This window comes from Mesoplodon densirostris, chromosome 3 (assembly GCF_025265405.1).
Source record: "Mesoplodon densirostris isolate mMesDen1 chromosome 3, mMesDen1 primary haplotype, whole genome shotgun sequence".
Taxonomy (NCBI): domain Eukaryota; kingdom Metazoa; phylum Chordata; class Mammalia; order Artiodactyla; family Ziphiidae; genus Mesoplodon; species Mesoplodon densirostris.
In genome coordinates, this window is record NC_082663.1 from 148,018,076 (window position 1) to 148,036,880 (window position 18,805).

The 18,805-nt window shown below is 54.8% G+C and overlaps 2 protein-coding genes across 4 annotated transcripts; one reads left to right on the forward strand and one right to left on the reverse strand.

Annotated features, from left to right (window-relative positions):
• The first annotated feature begins 659 nt into the window (after nt 1-659).
• SH2D3A (SH2 domain containing 3A) lies at nt 660-7,845 on the forward strand. Of its 2 annotated transcripts, none has more exons than XM_060092329.1 (9): nt 660-787; nt 2,423-2,772; nt 3,142-3,218; nt 4,729-5,204; nt 5,338-5,453; nt 5,610-5,784; nt 5,873-5,984; nt 6,513-6,698; nt 7,525-7,845. In XM_060092329.1, the coding sequence occupies exons 1-9, from the start codon at nt 719-721 to the stop codon at nt 7,683-7,685; spliced, it is 1,722 nt and encodes a 573-aa protein (XP_059948312.1). In that variant the 5' UTR covers nt 660-718; the 3' UTR covers nt 7,686-7,845. The 2 variants fall into 2 exon arrangements, with proteins under 2 accessions (XP_059948312.1, XP_059948313.1); XM_060092330.1 differs by having other exon boundaries at nt 5,103-5,204; nt 5,587-5,784.
• Nucleotides 7,846-8,591: 746 nt separating this feature from the next.
• Nucleotides 8,592-17,017, reverse strand: TRIP10 (thyroid hormone receptor interactor 10). Of its 2 annotated transcripts, XM_060094289.1 has the most exons (15): nt 16,917-17,017; nt 15,630-15,745; nt 15,489-15,545; nt 14,475-14,622; nt 14,335-14,397; nt 14,027-14,131; nt 13,812-13,940; nt 13,052-13,198; nt 12,734-12,928; nt 11,519-11,686; nt 11,146-11,255; nt 9,510-9,642; nt 9,148-9,293; nt 8,947-9,068; nt 8,592-8,836 (listed from the first exon to the last, which is right to left on the reverse strand). In XM_060094289.1, the coding sequence occupies exons 1-15, from the start codon at nt 16,938-16,940 to the stop codon at nt 8,688-8,690; spliced, it is 1,812 nt and encodes a 603-aa protein (XP_059950272.1). In that variant the 5' UTR covers nt 16,941-17,017; the 3' UTR covers nt 8,592-8,687. The 2 variants fall into 2 exon arrangements, with proteins under 2 accessions (XP_059950272.1, XP_059950271.1); XM_060094288.1 differs by lacking the exon at nt 11,519-11,686.
• Between the last annotated feature and the right edge of the window lie 1,788 nt (nt 17,018-18,805).

Sequence of the window (18,805 nt, forward strand, 5' to 3'; positions counted from 1 at the left end):
AGGGGCATCTGGCACACAGTGGGTGCCCCATGAATATTGGTTTGAGTGAATTTGTTAATTAAATTTCTCCAAAACGTAGCAGTACGTCATCTGCATAAAAAAACTGCATTACGTTTGAAAGCAATGCAGAGGTCTTTTCCCTTTGCAAGAATCCCAGTGAATGCATGACTCTTTCCATGAAATCACAGGCTATTCTAAATTAAAGTTACTCATAGCTTGATTTTAATCTGATATATATATATATCAAATATAATTCAGATATAATTTATAATTAAGATATATAATCGGACTAAGGGTAACGTCTTTAACTTAAAGTATAAATATATAAATAGTTATACAAAAATGTTTATATATTTTAAATATAAATATTTATATATAATTATATTTATATATTTTAAATATAAATATATAAATAATCTATATTAAAATATTATATAGTATACATTAAAATATTTTAATATATTATATATAATTTATGTAAAGATATACTATATATTAAAATATAATATATATGTTTATATATGCATATACAGAGAGAGTTGCATTTTAAGGTTCAGTAAGATATGGGCTGCTGTCTTCAAAACCATGAGGAACATGGAAGGGCTGAGCCGGACGCTCAGGATTCAAGAGTAATTATTCCCATTTTACAGATGAGGAAGACTGGGGCCTGTTGGAAGTACAAAGCACAGCCCCTGCACACTCTGCCCCTGAGAACTCCATGCAGGTGCCACAGGATGGAGAGGACTTTGCTGGCCAACCCTGGTACCACGGCCCACTGTCCCGCCAGGTACCGCTGCCTCCTGATTGGACCATCTGATGGGGACCATCTGATGGGGAGTCTCGCCCCTTTGACCTTTGACTTACTGGGGACTCCTGGATCCCAGATGAGGGGCTTAGGGTCAAGGTCTATTGGAAAGAGTGGCTCAAGGGCTGGGGACTGTCTTGAAGCTTGGTTGGTGTGGCATGTCACTTCTTATATTTAAATTATCACTTCCTTTGGGATGGTGTTGAGGATGGTGTTGGGGATTGAAGAGGGTCCTAATGACCCCTCAAACCACCCCTTGGCTCTGCTTCTCTCTCTCTCTCTGGATCCCAGGCCACCCGTGGCCGCCAGGGGCCCATCTCCCTCTCAATCCAAAGTTCCTCACCCTCATCTCCAACTTAGGGGTCACCTTCAGGAGTCCCAGGACCGGGGGTATCCAATCAAATCATGAGAGGCAGGATAGCTTAGTGGTTAAAACACCACACTTTAGCACCAGACGGCCTGGGTTCAAATCCCATCCCTACAACTCACATTGCGTGTGAACTAGGGCAAGGTATTTGATATCTCTGGGCCTCAGTTTCCCCATCTGTAAAATGGGCATAATAGCACCTACCTCTTAACCTTGGTAAAGGATTAAGTGAGTTCATACATTTTACACCTAAAACAGTGCCTGGCAAATAACAAGGGCTATACATGTGTCCATTGCGCATACTGTCCAGTCCCCAGCCCCCATCACCAGCTCCACTTTGCCCCTCTGTGATGTTGTGGCCCTCAGCCCTGTTTTCACATCAGCCACCATGGCTGGCATAAGACTACTTGACCATTTTTTTAAAGGTTGATTTAAAGGCCACAGTCTGTTTGGAAGGACCCAGTGAATGGCTTTTCTGGAAGCCACATTTGCATAGCAAGCTCAGTGCATGTCCTTGGGTTGGAAGTTGCATAAGTCAGTGTTGGCTAGTGGCTTTAAAATCATTCCCAAGGTGTCACCAGCCAGACTCGATCAACATTTAAGGGTGTGACTTCCCTGGTGGCCCAGGGAAGACTCTGCACTCCCAGTGGGTAAGACTCCACACTCCCAATGCAGGGGACCCAGGTTTGATCCCCTGGTCGAGGAACTAGATCCCACATGCATGCTGCAACTAAGAGTCCACATGCCGCAACTAAGAGTTGCATACCACAGCTAAAGATCCCGCATGCCGCAACTAAGACGTGGTGCAGCCTAAATAAATAAATATTAGAAAAAAAAAATTAAGGGCTAGTTCATGTCACAGTCTGAGGGGATGCAGAGCTCCAAAATGAGTTAGACCCAAGCCCTTTCCGTCCTGTGTCTTCGCCATCCCCCAGGGCTTTGGGGACATCAACTGACAGAGGACAGAACCTGTAGGATTGTACAGGAGAATTTTATTGGTCAGGTCAGGACATTCCCCACAGCCCTTCTGCCCTCATACCATTGGCCAGATCTTGTCACATGGCAGCTAATTGCAAGGGGGCCTGGGAAATGTAGTCCAGAGGTATGCCTATGAAAAAAGAAGAAATGGTCTGACACAAAGGTACCCAGTCTCTGGGTTTTTTTGAGTGGGTGGAGGGGGGTGGGGAGTCATCATTAACTACTGATACAGGCTTATGCCTAAACCCCTTGCCCCTGTCCTCCATCCCCAGAAGGCTGAGGCCCTCCTCCAGCAAGATGGTGACTTCTTAGTTCGTGCATCTAAGTCCCGTGGGGGCCACCCTGTGATCTCCTGCCGTTGGCGGGGCTCAGTCCTACACTTCGAGGTGTTCCGTGTGGCCCTGCGCCCCCGGCCAGGCCGGCCCACAGCCCTCTTTCAGCTGGAGGATGAGCGTTTCCCAAGCCTGCCTGCCCTGGTTCACAGCTATGTGACCGGCCAGCGTACACTGTCCCAGGCCACGGGAGCTGTGGCATCCAGGCCAGTGACGCGGCAAGGACCTATTCGACGCAGCTTTAGTGAAGACACCCTTCCAGACGGCCCGGCTTGGACAGAGCCACTCAGGTACCACAGCCTCCCAACCTCCCTGACGACACCCAACACCACCCAGGGTTCTCCACCTTGGCACTGTCCACTAGTGACATTTGCGGCCAGATTATTCTTGGCTGTGGGGGGCCGTTCTGTGCATTGTAGGATGTTCAGCAGCATCCCTGGTCTCTATCTACTAGATGCCAGTAGAATACTCTGTACGCCATCCCCCTAGTTGTGACAACCGAAAATGTCTCCTGACATTGCCACGTGTCCCCTGGGGGTATCAGTCACCCTGGTTGGGATCCGCTGGTTCCGAATGATGGGATGTAAGGTTTTCTGGGTGTTGATGGGGGCTGCTCTGCGCAGAGTAGGACAACACATCTCTCCCATCTCTGTCCCCAGGGCTAGGAAGCGGAGTGACAGTCAGCCTGCAGGCTTGGAGCATATGGGGCAGCCAACAGAAGACCGCCCTGGTTCAGGTAAGGGTCTTCCAGGACAATGCATAGCTCAGAGATTGCTCTGCCATTCACTACCCAAGTGAACTTTGGCAGGTGACTTAACCTCCTAGAAAAAAGAGATGGTGATGCTCTCAATGTTGTCATGGTGACGAAAAAACACAGGACTAAGGAACTTTGTAGGTGCTTAAAAATATGGGTTTACAATGATTCCAAGAAGCCCTCTGTTCTCTAACCATGGCTGACCTCTCTAGTAATTCCTCTCACATCCTGTAGTCACTCTGGGCACATCGTCTTCCTTTCAGTTGCTGGAACCTTCCAACTTTGTTCCTGCCTCAGGGCCTTTGCATTTGCTGTTCTCACCATTGGAGAGCCCATTCCCTAATCTTTACTTGGTTGATTCCTTCTCATCTAATGTGAGTTCTTCAAAGCAGCTGACCCTGACCATCCTACATAAAGGAGGAGTCCCCCTTATACCCTGACTGCTCTGTCCACCGCCCCCCCCCCAATTCAACATGAGCCCTCATTGTGTGCCAGACACTCTACTAAGTGCTGAGATATGTCAATGAACAAGAAACACAAAGATCCCTGCTCAAGTGGAGCCAACATCCTGTTAGAGGAAGAAGGACCATGAACAACAAAAATGAGTCAATTACGTATGCTTTGGGTTAAAAATTAAAAGCAGGACACAGTAAGGAGTATGGGAATGGTAGTGAGTATTACAATTTTAAGTAGTAGTTAGGAAAGGTCCCATGGAGAAAGATTTGAAGGAGATGAAGGAGGGAACGATGTGGATAATTGGATGAGAATGACCCAGGCAGAGGGAACAGCCAGTGCAAATGTCCTGGGGCCAGAACAAGAGTTTGAACTGTTCATTGAACCAAAAGGAGGTGAGTGTAGCAGAAACACTGGGAGTGAGGGGGAAGTCACGAGAGATTGGGCTCAAACTGTGAGGGCTTCTTGGACTAATATGAGGACTTTGGCCCTTATTCAGAGCGAGCTGGGAACTGTGGGGAGGTTTTAAGCCCCTATAACAGGGTCGACTTAAATGCTTAGTAAATACAGAGTCTCCCAAAAGTCTGGGTGCAGTTTTAAGTTCCAATAACCTCAGAAGTAAATATGCCACAAACTTAACGAAAGACATCATTTGAAATTTTGATAAATTCAGTTTCTTTGATGCTTATGTAGCTTTGTGAATTTTGAATGACATTCTTCATTTTAATTTCATACAGTCAGGGCTTACCATCTTCAATCAGAGGGGCAAAAACAAAGAATTCAAACTTGAAATGTAGTATTCAAAAATTGCAAAACTACATACGTGTCAGAGAAAGTTCATTTTCAAGCCATTGGTAAGTGTGTAGCATTGATGTTGGTGAAGTTGTTCAATTTCAAAGCCGCACCAAGATAGGCTGAGATACCTGGTTATTGGCTGAATGAGGGGATGAACCAGGAGGTTAGTAGCCCATGAAGCCACTGACCCCTCCCAGCTATCTTCTCTGTGCACCTCTTTCACCCCCTCTTGTATGACCCCCAGGAGCTTCCACTATGCCTGAATCTGCCCTGCCTCGGACAGGTAGTGACTCCATGTTACTAAAGGTGCCCGTTCCCCTGGGGTCCATTGCTGACAGCCTCAGGGCCTCTGATGGGCAGCTTCATGCCAAAGCACCAACCAAGCCACCTCGAACATCCTTACTGATGCTGCCTGATGCCTCTGGACGCCCCCCAACGTACTGTGAGCTGGTGCCCCGAGTGCCCAGGGTCCAGGGAACACCTGCTGGCCACAGCTGCCCAGAGCCAGAGGCACCATGGTGGGAGGCTGAGGAGGAGGAAGACAGATGTTTTGCAAGACCGCAGGCAGAGGTCTCTTTCTGCCCACCTGACAACCCCTTCTGCCTGCTGGGCTCCCAGAATCGGCCTCTGGAAACCGAAGTCCTGCATACTCTCCATGGCCTGTTCCTGGAGCACCATCCTGGGAGCACCGCTCTCCACCTGCTATTGGTGGATTGCCAGGTGGGTCACCTACAGAGGTTTTTCCTCCCCAGGCAGGGGCTGAAGCCAGGACAAGGCCCAACCCCACCTCACATCTATATACTCACTCTGCTCCCTTGACTTCTCTACTCTTACCCTGGCCCCCTATTGCCAGGCGACTGGTCTCCTGGGAGTGACCAAGGCTCAGCGGGGCGCCATGGGGGTCGCCTCTGGTCTGGAGCTGCTCACACTTCCCCATGGGCATCGCTTGAGGTTGGAACTGCTGGAGAGGTGAGCCAGCCACCTGGAATCCCTAGGGTCTCCAAATCTCCCCATTCACGGTCCCCTAGAGAGGTGGGGGATGGGCAATGCCACCAACTGTCCCTCCTCACCCCCGCATTGCAAACCTCCCCACTGCCCCCAGACCCTTGCCTTCCGCCTCCACAGGCTCGAGACGCTGGCACTGGCGGGGGCGCTGGCGGTGCTGGGCTGCGCGGGGCCGCTGGAGGAGCGCGCGGCCGCCCTGAGGGGCCTGGTGGAGCTGGCCCTGGCGCTGCGGCCAGGGGCGGCGGGAGACCTGCCCGGACTGGCCGCGGTCATGGGCGCCTTGCTCATGCCCCAGGTGCGTGGGAAGCGGGGATGGGGAGAAAGCCAGAGAGCAAGTGATGGGGAAAAGTGGAGAGGAGGCGGGCTCAGCTTTCTTCCTCCAGGTGTCGCGGTTGGAACGCACGTGGCGCCAGCTGCGAAGGAGCCACACCGAGGCTGCGCTGGCCTTCGAGCAGGAGCTGAAGCCACTGATGCGGGCGCTGGATGAGGGCGCCGGTGAGTGGCATCTTTCGATGAGTGGTAACTAAGCGGAATCCCAATCCGGGCCTAAGCCCCGCCCGGGTCTTAGGTCCCCGCCCCTGCTTCTCTCCTAAGCCACGCCCCCTGCCCTAGGCCCGGCCCCCGATTCACATCCAGGCTAGGCTCTGGCCTCTGAGTCTCGTGCCAAACCCCTCCCCTTCCTTCTGTCCTAGGCTCCACCTTGGCCTTACATTCCGCCCGCTGTTTCGGTCCTAGGCTCCGCCCCTTAAGCAAGGCTCCGCCCTCCTTGCCCTAGCCCACGCCCTCTGTGCGAGTCTCGGTCGGGAACTAATCCCTAGGCCCCGCCCCCACTCTGTCCCAGGCTCCGCCCCTGCCCTAGGCCACTCCCCGGTCCTGCTCTGGGCCAGGCTCAAGCCTCTGTTTCTGACCCAGACCCCAACCATTGCTTTGTCCTAGGGTGCCTCGGCCCAATGTATGTCGCACCCTCTTCACCCTAGGACCCGCCCTCTGCCCCTAGCCCAGCCCAGACCCTTCCCCCAACAGGACCCTGCGACCCGGCGGAGGTGGCGCTGCCGTACGTGGCGCCCGCGGTGCGCCTGCTGGAGGGCGAGGAACTCCCCGGGCCCTTGGACGAGAGCTGCGAGCGGCTGCTGCGCATCCTGCACCGGGCGCGTCTGCTGGCCCGGGACGCGCCCAGATTCCGCGAGGCGGCGGCTCGGCGCCTGCGAGGTGAGCGCCTCCTCTGCGCCGGGTTGCCAGAGGATCCCGGAACACCCCTCATGCTCCAACTCGGTGCCCCCAAACGCACCGGGCCAGGGACTAGAGCCTCCCACCACGCCTCCCAGAGCCCCACCCAAACTGGGACGGCCCGGCCCCACAGGGTTCTCACCCTAACACACGCCGCAACCTGCAGTGTTGACGGAAACAGTGCCCTCTGCCCCCAAAGGGCGGCCCAGCCCCCCAGAGCCACGCCCACAGGGCCCCACTCCCACTCTCCCAACTGGGAAGGCCCTGCCCCTAGAGGATCTCGATCCGCCACCAAGAATGCCCAGCTCCCTCCAAAATGACTCAGACCTTCAACCTGGTAGAATAGAACAGCGCCCCCGCTGAGCTCAGAGCCACACCCCTCTCCTGCCCTGGGGCAGCCCAGCCTCCAGGATCCCCCACCTGGGTCGTCCCTGCCTTCACTGGTGACCTTAGCCCCCCTGTCCCTCCAACATCGCCCAACCTCCTCCCCCCCCCAAGTTTGTCACTCAGGACGGCCCGGACCCCAAATCCCACCCTCGGGCGTGGCTCCACCTCCAGGCACAACCCCTAAGGTGGGTCCCCCAGGATCTGGCCCCAGGAACAGACTGCACCCTCCGAGCACCTCAGCCACCCCACCCCCACTGCTGCAGACTCAGGAGCCCCCTCCCGGCTAACCCTACCCAGTTGTCCAGGTAATCTCAGGCTGAGTCCCTCCGGGGTCAGAGTCCCTGAGGGAACAAGGCAGGTGTGGGAGGGGCAAGGCAGTTGCCTGGGCCCCGCCCCCAGCCCCGCCTGGCCCCGTCCCCAGGATTCCGGCCCCACCCGGAGCTGAGAGAGGCCCTGACCACTGGTTTCTTGAGGAGGCTGCTCTGGGGGAGCCGAGGAGCTGGGGCGCCGTGGGCCACACGTCTTGAGAAGTTCCAGCGCGTCCTCAGCGTCCTGTCGCAGCACCTGGAGCCTGACCATTGAGAGCACAGACCCCCCCCCCTCTTCACGCTGGGATACCAAGGCTTCCATGGAGACCAAGGAAGCCGGCCCAAGCTTCCTCACACAGCCAAATGCAGTGGGGACCTGCACCCTGCCTCACAGGAGGGGACCTGGTTTGCAAGAACCCACCCTGTGCCCTAAAAAGGCACACTGATCCTGGCGGAGGGCAGCCTCCTCCCCACGCTAGAAGACCCAGGTGTCTGGAGGCTCTGGACGCCCTCTCCCACCTGCCCCCTCACATATCCCACAAAGGGTGAACGTGTGGCTTTTAATGTTAAAGAGAACTTGCAGATCTGTAAGAGGCCTGAGTTCAAATACGTTTTAAAAGCTGTGTGACTTCTACTGGATCACTTGACTTCTCTGTGCTGGCCTTCAACATATAAGTGGGGCTGTGTACTTTCTAGGGGTTGTGGTGGGGATGAAAGCTCAACGTTTGAATGAGTTCATAGGTGGAGAATGCCTGGCACACAGTAGGTTCTCAACAGGTGCTACCTGTCCTTGGTGAGCTGCAGTGAACACCAAAGGGGTGATGTCTGGCACCCTCCTCCCTACTAGAGTCAGAGACAAGCACCCAACTCCTAAGAAGGGGCAAGGTTTGTCTATGGTGTCCACAAGTTCGCTTCCCCTTCCTCGTTCCCTGTGTGGCCCTTAAGGAGGGTGGTATTTGAATATCCAACCCCGGTATCCAAATCTCCTAATAAGACACAGACTACATGAGCTTTCCATCATTTTTTTATATAAAACAAAACGGCCCCAGCCGAGCGGCAGGAAGAAAAGATTCGAAACATGAGTATGTACATCGATGGTAGAAGGCACAGCGGGTCCATGTGGAGTGAGGAGTGGGGGGGTGGGGCTGGGGGCAGCAGGTTACACAGGTCTCAGCTGAAGCCACGGGGGAAGAGATAAAGTGCGTAGGTCCTGGGGCACCCCCCGTGGCCCAGAAGCAGCAGCCAACAGCCCCCCTCTTCCCGCCTCTGGCAGGGTTCAGTTGAGTGTGACACGGAGGTAGGAGGTGGGCACATAGCCCTCACCTCCCTGTTTCCGCCTGACCCGGGTCCAGCCGTCGCCTTTATCTTCTTCCATGAGACTGAGGTCCTCGCCCTCGGCCATGGAGATGGTGCCCTCGCTGGACCCTGTCATGGGGGCAGCGGTGGGCTCAGGTCTGCTGGAGGCAGATCTCAACAGAACCCAGCCCCAAACACTGCCCCCAAAGCCACTGATGCGCCACCCAGGCTGTCCTTACCTTCAAAATGGTAGATGGCCACACAGTGACCTATGGGGGATGCAGGCTCCTCCTCAAAATCCTCATCGAACTCCGTGTAGATGGGAGCATCCTGACCCTCCTCGGAGGGGGGCTCTTCAGAGCTGGTTGGAGAAGGCAAAGCAGGTGAAGACAGGTCCCCCCGGGGTCCAGGGACAGACCCACACCGGCCTCCCTGCTCACCTCTCCTTATTATCCTGTGATCCGTTGTTGCTGTTGCTGCTGCTGTCTGGTGGGGCGCTGGCTGGGGGGTCTGGAGGCCGAGTGTGCCGGCCCAGGGTGTCCCCCCGGTTGCTTAGGACCCTGCTCTCGGCTTCTGCCAGCCAAGCCTGAGAGGAGGAGACCGCACAGTCAGCTCCAGGGCCAGGCTCTGGGATCAGCCTGCTCTGGCTTGGAGGTTTCCTGAGATCACCCATGCACATCCAAGGCAGTGATGAGAAACAGCTGAAGCATACCCCCCCAATACCTCCCTGTCCCCCTCCCTCCCCCAAGAAGTGACTCAGCCAGGCCTGCCGGCCCCGCCCCTCCCCAGGGTCTTCCCTGACCTCATACTTCTGTACTTCCAATTTCAGCCGTTCGATGTTGTTCAGGGTTTCTGTGATCTGGGGTTCCAAGCTGGCCGGGTCCCCCATCTGGGGTGTCTTCTCATATACATCCTTCATTTTCTTCAAGGCCTCCCTAGGGTGAGACAGACGGAGGAGAAAGAATCCCATGTGATTTAACAAACAAAAAATGTGGGCTTTGCTTCAGGGAGCTCAGCCAGTGCTTCATAGCTTGGGTTCAAATCCCAGGGTGGGCATTTCTTAGTTATGTGAGTTTGGGTTAAGTTACTGACACTGTGTCTCAGTATGCTTGTCTGAAAAAGAGAATAATGGGATCTATATAGCTATGTCTATATATCTCCTGTGAGTTGCTGTGAAGATGAGAACAGTGCCTTTATGTATTCAGATATATACTGAGTGCATACTACATACCAGGAACCTGTTCTAGGCATTAGAAATATAGCACTAAACAGGACAGTCAGGGTCCTACCTCTACTCACAATCTCTCAGGAAAACGGGAATTCTAATGATCCACATAAGGGCTTTAGAATAGTGCCTGGCATACAGTAACACTATAAACGCTAAGTATTACTATCATTAGTCCCCTGTCCCTACTTCCTCCATGTAATGGTTACAAGCATGGTCCTCTGGACTATGTCAAACCTGGGTTCAACTTCTTTCCAGGCCTAGTACCTGATGCACATTACAGATGAGGAAACTGGAAACAACTAGAATTCAAGGCCAGTCCGTCTGGACTCCAGAGCATGCACCCATAACCCCCCCATTATAAAAACTCAGGAATGATAGAGTTCTCAAAAGGAACTTTACACCAATAAAAGCTGTCTTGTACAAGAAGTTCTGTGCAAACGGCAAAACATCATTTGGCTGTCTGTCCGCAAGTGGCAAACATCATTCTTATTATGTAAGAGGACTGGGAAGAGAATCTTGTTGCTTGGAAAGAGTGAGTAAAGATTTTCTTTTTTTAATCTGGCAGGTTTCTTTATCATTAATACGTTAAGTGTTTTGAGTTATTAAATGAATAACCATATGCTTCTTTTTCTTTTAGCCAATTAATGTAGTAAGTGAGACTGATAGATGTTTTGATATTGAACCATCTTTGCATTACTGGGATAACACCCGAATGATCATGATTTTTTTTGTGGTCTTTTTTTTTTTTAACTGCGGTAAAATGTACATAATATAAAATTTCCCATTTGAGCTATTTTTAAGTGTATGGTTCAGTGGCATTAAATTCATTCATGTAGCTGGGCAATCACCACCACCACATGATTTTTTTTTTTAATACACCATTGGACTTGCTTGGCTAGGATTTTGCAATCTAAGATCGTAAGTTAATTAAATAAGTCCATAATTTTATCTTCTTGAATTCTTGCTAACCCAATTTTGGGACTGAGATTCCACCAGCCTCCTAAATGAGCTGGCAGCTTTCGCTCTTCTTCTGTTTGTTGGAATGACTTATATAAGATGAGAAGTCACCGTTTCTTTTAAGTGTGGTAGGAATCACCTAGAAACCCATCAGGGCCTGGAGTTTGTTGGGGAGGAGATCTTCGAGTACCATTTCAATGTAATTCATTTATTATTTCACCTTGTTCCTTACCTGCCCACCCCCTCACCTTACCTCTGGTCGATCTCCTTCTGTAGTTCACGGTTCCGTTCTTCCAGCTGCTGCTGAAGACGCTTTCTCTGCTGCTCTGGGGGCAAGTGGCTGAAATCCTCGGTCACCACTGTCTGCAAGGTGGAAGAAGACTGAGCCCGGGAACACAGAGTCTGAGCTTCCAGGGTCTAAGACATGCCTAAGACACACCAAGTCCACCTTCCTCCCCACCCAAGGTTCTTGGGGGGCAAGGCCATGCACAGAGCAAAGCAGGTCCAGGTGGGGCCATGGAAGGAGGGGGCCCAGCCGGCGGCAGGAAGCGAGCCCAGGGTCCCGCCACCCGGCCGCTGGGCAGGCTGGGGCCGCCCCCTCCTCCTCCCCCGGAGGCCTCACTTACCCCACGGCTGCCTCGAAGGCTGCGGAAGGATGCTAGCCGCGGTTTGACTGACTTACTGATCTCACTCAGTATGGCCAAGGGGTCGAGGCCGGAGCGGGGGGACGGGGGTCCGTTAGGTAATGCCGAGGGCAGGGGGCCCCCCAGGGGGGAGAGGGGTGGAGGGCGCGGCTACCGGCAGGGGCCAGGGAGGACATGGGTCAGGAGGGGCAGGAGGACGTAGAGAACAAGGACGGATGAACGGAAGGACAATGGATACAATAAAGAAAAAGGGGAAAAAAACCAAATGGAGAAAAGAAAAGAAAAAAAAAAGGTAAGAAAACCACAACTCAAGATGCACAATCACACACACAGAAAATGCATGCAGAGAGCAACACACAAATCTGGGAGGTGGCAGGAGGGCACTAATTAGATTGTGAGCCAGAAGGCCAGACCCCTCCCCCACCCTCCATCTCCCTTGCATCCTATGTCCAGTTTCTAGAATGGAGACTGGGGGTACAGGGAGGCCCATGTTTCTTGTCCCCCTCCCCAGCTTTCTGGGCTCACAGTCTAGAAGGTGGAGGGAGAAGCATGCAGGAATCAAGGTCTCAGACAAATATGGGGCCATAGATGTCAAGGGCAAACTGAGAGAAGGGTCAAAGGCATGAAATACCAAAAGGGTTACAGCTGGGGTTTAAGCTGGGGGACGGTACGTATAAACTGAAGAAGGGTATCAAAGTATACACCGAGAGGGATCCAAAGTGTGAAACAGGAGTCAAAGGTATAAACTAGGGACGAGGGGATTGTCAAAGGTGTAAGAAGCCAAGGGTGTCCAGGTATGTGCCTGACACTGAAAGCTAAAAATCCCGAGAAAAACCAGCCTGAGTGTGGGGCACCCAGAGACGCACCGGAGGATTGGAGAGACTCAGGGGGGAGTCCCTAGGGCTGGTGTCCCAATCCCTCACCCAGCCCTGAATACCCAAAGCAGCTCTTCTCCCAGCATCCTGAGAAGCAGCAGACAGACGCCACAGGCCCCCCTCCTTGCCCCCCACTCCCCAGCCTCAGGGGACTCCCAGGCCAATTGCCCGGCCGCCTTCCTTCCCTCCAGCCCGGGCCAGCAGCCAAGAGAAAAATTCCTGCCCAGGACTCAGCGTTCCGGCGGCTGGGGCTGACTCAGTGGGGGCCCCTGCTGTCTCCACTCACACCCATCCCCTCCACCCCAAGGGCCCCGGCCCCCACCTTGTTCTTCTTGCTGAAGGGCCAGCGCTTAGCCCGGCTGCGACCAGGGCCGCGGAGCTCGGGCCGTCCATCTGAGGGGGTGCCCAGGCTGCTGTCCGAGGGCACGCGGTTCATGGGCTGGCTGAAGTCTTCAAATTCCACATCGCCCGGGCGGGCAAATCCTGACTTGTGCAGCTCGATTAGGACCTGGGAGTCCTGGGGGAGGGGATGGTGAGGGGCAGTCAGGGGAAAGACTGGGTGCCTAGCCTTTGGGCTTCTCCTCCTGCCCTCTCCCACCCCCACCCACCCCGCCGTGGTCCACTGGGACCAGGCACCCACGTTCTTGGCATCCACAGCATCCGCAGCCACCTTCATGCCCTCCAAACACTTGGCGATGATGGGTACCACCTGCAGCTCAGCCTCTGACAGGAGCCTGTACCCAGCCCCCAGGTGGGTGGCCCGCCGCTCGTCCATGTCCTGCAGCTTCTGCAGGGACAGGGGTGTGGGGTCTCAGGGGTGCTGATGGAAGGGCTGGTGGCAGAGTGATTCACTACACGAGCATGATGGAGACCCACACTGGCCCCAGCCCCAAGCCCAGTCTGGCAGGGAAACACAGAATCGAACACAGAGACTTCCAGCTCAGTGTGGTCAGGGAAGAAACAGGAGGCCAGGGAGATTTCAGAGGAGAATTTGAGGACCTCCCCTCCCCTTGCCTAGGGAGTCAGGAAAGGCTTCTCAAAGGAGGTGAAGCCAGGGATTTCAAGAAAAAGCAGACCCAGCACCAATACTGCCAGTTCCAGGGCTGGGACAGAGAGTAAGAGTACAAGGCTGAAACAGAAGAGGGAAAATTCGAGATCTTTCAGAGGTGTTGTTAGAGTTGGGGCTTGGAAGAATAAGTAGGAGTTGCAAAAGGAAAGAAAGACAAATCTGGCAGAAAGAACAGCTTGAGTAAAAGCGGAGCACACTTTGACTATTTGTTTCTAATTCCTTCTCAATTTAGAGATTAGGGCATTACAGCCAGGGTTTTGACAAATGTGTAGGAGTTGGTTAACTCTGTGGTTTCAGGGGGCAGGTGGGGCTGGTGGTGTGGAGCACTCACATTAAATATCTGGGGCATCTGGGAAAAATAGAAGTGAGCCTGGTCTCGGTTGAAGCGCTGTAATTGGGCTGCATACTCATTTTTGCTTTCTTCTGCCATGTGACTCCGAAGGTGGGCTTGTTGCTTGGCCTGAGGAATATCGAGGTGGGGGTCATGGCCCAGTTCCAGCCTTGCCCAACCCTGACCCCCAAGCGTGTCTCAGACCCCGCAGGCACCTTCTCCACATCAGCCTTGGTGGCATTGATATCCTGGTCCAGCCGCTCGGCCGTCTGAGCTGCCTTCTCAGCCTCCCGGCAGTCGCGCTCAAACTTACGCTTACTCTGTGTTGGGGACAGAACAAGAATGAAGGAGCCACCAACCAAAGTTTCATGGACTGGTGGGAAGTCACCCAGCAAATGGGGGTCAGGGCTGAAAACCCACAGCAGAGGTGGGGTCCTGACCAAAGAGGATACCTCTGTGGATTGGCAACCCTCACCCAGCTGCTCGGGGCCAGAGCCATGCTTCTCCACACCCACAAACTCACATTCTCTAGCTGCTTGAAGCCACTTTCCAGCTGCTGCTGGGCCCGACGGCCTTCTTGGAAGTGCTATGGAAAGACGGGGGTGATAAGGCTCACCCTGGTTTCAGGGGCCCTTGGGAAATCCCAGAGAGGGGATCACCCACCATCTTTCTCTCCTGTTTCATCTCCTGTGAGTACTTGGCCAGCTCGAGACACACGTGGACACTGAGGTTCTCGGCCACCAGCTCCCGCTGGCCCGCAAAATCATTCACCTCCTGGAGAATCTGTACAAATGACTGTTGCTGGCTGAACCTGGGATGCGGTGGAGGGGGACAGGGGCTGAGGGTCAGGGTCCCCAGGAGCCACATGCCCCAGGACCCACCTCTGTATGAGAAAATGTGAGCCCCAAGACATTCACCCCAGAAACAATGATAAATTCTGGTGTGCATCCCCAACCCTTGGAGGGGACAAAGAACTCAGCATTCTCAGAATTTGGGGGGTTTTAGAAAGGGGATATGATGCTTACACCACCTTTTTGCATCACCCTAGTGGTGTCAGCGGCAGCATCCTGTAACCAAATACTATAAATGTTTTTGCAAGGAGAAATATTAATATCCACGCTAAATGGGATAAAAACCAAGACTGTAATGAACGTAATAAACATCAAGTCAGTTCAGGTCGGAGGTTGCCTCCAAACAAGTGACCAAAAGAACTTTTGATTTCTAGAGCTTTTTGGATTCTGGACCTGGGGACCTGGAATAAAGTGAAATGGTCTGGGCATTGTTTTAACACGTTATCTTAATCTTCACATGAGCCCCTACAAGGACATCATCATCATCCCCAATTCACAGGAGAGGAAAACAGAGGCACAAAACTTAAAGTCACTTGCCCAGAGTCATTCATTTAGTAACTGTTGGAGCCTCTCCCATTTAACAGGTGAGGAAAATAGAGGCAGAGAACTTGAGTCAACTGGCGGAAGCAGTTTGGCTGGAAAGTAGTGGGTTTAGAATTCCAACACAGGTAATACGGTTTCTGCATCCAAGCTCATACCTCTAGGTGGAACTGGGGTGAGAAGTGAGGGATCTGCTTGGGTGGCCCAGCTTGAGGGAGAAGAAGTGGGTCCCATACCCCCTGCCCTCCCAAATCTAGCCCTACATCAATCCCCTCTTCATTCTTACTTGGATTCTGGGTCATCTTTGCCAGGTCTTTTGGGCATATATTTTTTCACCAGGCTCCTACGGAGAGAGGCAGGAAGGCTGAGCCCCCAGCCCTCCAACCGCTCCCCCTAACCCCAGGGCGAGGCCACCCTAGGGTCTCACCGCAGCTGCTTTGCATAAGCCTGCTCCACCTCCGTCCGCTCCTTCACGAACTTCACGTATCTGTCCAACAGGTCCAGACCCCACTGCGTGTGCCGCTCGAGCACCTCAAACTGATCCTAGCGGGGGATTGGGAGGACTGGGGTCAAGACCTTGGGACCCCACAGCCTCCGACCAAGCGGCAGGGGAGCCTCCAGGCTCCGAGTTCCAAGAAGGCGTGGCTTCCCGGCCCCGCCCCGGAGCGGCGAGGGGGGAGGCAGGAAACCGGCGGGAACCCCCTCCCCTTCCCGGGATGGGCCAGGGAACAGGGGCGGGGCCCCAGCTGGACTACAGGGTCCCCTCTCCCGACGTCCAAGAGAGGTGTGGAATGGGACAAGGCCACTCCCCCTGCCCCGGCTCCCCTAATCCCCCCCAGATTCCAGAAAATCCGGCCGGCCCGGCGTGAGTCAGGGCCAGAGGCGCAGGGTTCCCCACAGCTTGGGGGGCCTCTGAATGGCCAGAGGGTGGGCACCAGGTTCCCCCGGTTGCCATGCTTCCCCGGGTGCCCCGAAGGGTGACTCAGTTTCCCTCACTGATTCCACTGCGCCTCCAAAAGAAATCCCAGCATTGGTGTGTGGGGCGGTCTAGTTACCCCGGGACACCCAGGAACCGAGGAGTGCCACCGTCCCCAGAAAGAGGAGGGGTCAGAGGTCCCGGCTAGGAAAGGGGAAAATTTCTGGGGCTTCCAGGGCACAGGTTCGAGGCGGTCAGGTGGCGGCCCCTCCCAGTGCCTAGGGCGGGCTGGGGGAGGGGGCTGAGGCCGAGCCTCGCAGCCCCCTTCCCCCTACAGCGTCCCAAGCCCCTAGTTGTTGATTATAGCCAACGTGAGGGCGGTCTGTACTTCCAGGTCCCACGTGGGGTTGATAGTGGCCAGAGGGTCCCCTCCCCCGCCCCAGTCGGACAGGCGGAGGGCGGGCAGGGGCCCAGGGGCCGTAAGATAAGCCGCCGGCCCAGTCAGGGCGCTCAAAATAGGTGACCTCTCCCGGTCGCCCCGGCCTGGTCCCAGGACTTCTTTTGCCCTCCTCACTCTGAACCCCGTACCTCAGTTTCCCTACGCCGCTCCTGCAAGGTCGCCCTCCGCTCCCGGGCGTCCTGAAACGCCCTAGGAAACTCCGAATGAGGGCGGAAAGCGGGGATTCCAGGGGTTGGTGGAAGGGAAAGCGCAGAGACCCCTCTAGGGTACTGCAGGGGCAAAGCGGGGGTCTGGACCCCAGGAAGGGAGGAACTTGGAGCCCGGCGGATCGGACTCACCCACAGTTCGGTGCCCCAATCCATGCTGCTCCCGCCGATGCCAACGCCGCCGCCGCACCCGGTCCCCACCGCCCGCCGCCGGGAGACTCAGCCCAGGGCGCTGAGCCCGGCCCCGCCCCGTTAATGCCCCGCCCACTCCAGACTCTGCCACGCCCCATAGGCTCTGCCACGCCCCCGCCCGCGCGGAGCTCCGGCTCAGCCCCCTAAAGGTGAGGCACACCCCCAGGAGGCGGGGCCCAACAGACGCCCCGCCCCCCTTAAAGGAAAGTTGCCACCCGAAGCCACTGGACAGACTCCTTAAAGGACCCCCACCCATTTTCCAAATCCCTTAGGACCCTCTTGTCCTCCCACGCCTGCCCCGCCCTGGATTGTTTTTCCTTTCCTTTTTCCTTTCAACCATTCATTAAAGGGCCAAGACACTAAAACCCCAACCCAAGAGGTTCTTCCCCCACCCCATCGCTGGGAGAACCTGAGGTCACCTCGCTCTTGCGGGCCGGCCCGGCTCCAGACGTCTACGTTCGTCCCACTAATGGTCTGGTCCCTCCGGCCACAGGGCGGATGGGAGGACTTCGATCCTGTCCAGGACGCGTCTCCACCAAGGCCTGGTCCATTAGCGCCCCCACCGCATCCTGCCTCCCTCCCCAAATCTGCACCTGGAAACCAAGGACAAGCTGTCCTTGGGGCGCCGGGCCCAGGCCTTTCCCCGGCTTCCGTCCAGTTCGAGCCTGCACCTGCCCATTTTCCAGTTACATCCATTAAGGCACAATCAGTTTTAACTGTCTGCACCGACCCTGGGATTCCGACTCCACCCCCGCCGCCCCTAGAACCCTGGGGCTTGGAAGTCTGTCGTCCCTGTCATAAAAGTCTGTTCACACGTTGTTAATCCCTTTGAGGCACTGGGATGAAAGGGGAGAGATCCTAGCAGCAACCTCCTTCATTCTCTCCCTCTTTTGGTGCTTTCTCTTTGGCTACAGAGGTGACAGTCGCCCTGCTGGGGCTGGGGGCTCCAGGACCCCGGGGACAAGTTAGGCTCTGAGCCCGCAGGCTCCCAGTACACAAACCGAGGAGCCCAGGAGGATCGCTCCGGGAGCCCACACTGGGACAGATGGCTCTGCGAGGACCTGGCCCCACCTGCTGGTGGCTTCTGAGGTAGAAAACTTCAAATTACAAAGTAGACTTGTGCTCCGGAGGTTAGAGGATCAGATCGAATCAGGAATTCAGCCTGGGGTCTGGAACTCGGTGGCTCAGCCTGGGAGCAGAGTCTCAGCCTCTAAATGAAGTTGGGATTCATCCCAGGTCGGCACCACAGTTGGGATGGAGTCTGACTGGGATAGGAGGCTTAGCAGAGGGCTCAGCCACCCAGTCGAAGGCCTGGGACTCAAACTAAGGTCCACAGGTCAGTCCTAATCTGACGTCAGGGGTCAGTCCTAATCTGACGTCAGTCCAGGTGGAAGCTCAGCCAGAGATTAAGACTCAGTATAGGCTGAGGGTAGTAGGGGGTCGGGGAGTCTAGGTTTCGGCGGAGGTCAGGGCTCAGCTGCAGGTAGGGGGCTCAGGCTGGGGCCGGGATTCAGCCTGACTCAAGACCAGCCTGGGATCTGGGGATGGGCCTCCAGTTGCCTCACTCCAGGACAGAAGGGTCCACCTAAGGCTGGTGACTCAGCCTGGGATCATGGGTCATCGTAGGGTCAAGATTTAGCTTGGGGCCAGGTTTTGGCCTCTCGGTGGATCAGGAAGATTAGGAGAACAGGACAGGCTTTAGCAAATGCATGTGTTTACCAATAGCCAGAGCTTTGGCTGGGAGCCACCTCCCCGGGGTAAGAAAGGGGACGTCCGTCCTTAGGGATACTGGGAAGTGTAGTTTATTGAACGCCCCCTTGAGCTGTTTG

What these genes read in the sequence shown, in the direction of transcription:
- TRIP10 (XM_060094289.1), bottom strand. Translation starts at nt 16,940, where the DNA reads ATGGATTGGGGCACCGAACTGTGG. An exon ending in AGATGCCCCAGATATTTAAT is followed by an intron (nt 13,199 to 13,811) that starts GTGAGTGCTCCA and finishes CTGTCCCTGCAG; the next exon opens with AAGCTGCAGGACATGGACGA. An exon ending in CCTTCAGCAAGAAGAACAAG is followed by an intron (nt 11,687 to 12,733) that starts GTGGGGGCCGGG and finishes CCCTGCCGGTAG; the next exon opens with CCGCGCCCTCCACCCCTCTC.
- SH2D3A (XM_060092329.1), top strand. Translation starts at nt 719, where the DNA reads ATGCAGGTGCCACAGGATGGAGAGGACTTTGCTGGCCAACCCTGGTAC. An exon ending in TGCTATTGGTGGATTGCCAG is followed by an intron (nt 5,205 to 5,337) that starts GTGGGTCACCTA and finishes CCCTATTGCCAG; the next exon opens with GCGACTGGTCTCCTGGGAGT. An exon ending in AGGTTGGAACTGCTGGAGAG is followed by an intron (nt 5,454 to 5,609) that starts GTGAGCCAGCCA and finishes CCGCCTCCACAG; the next exon opens with GCTCGAGACGCTGGCACTGG.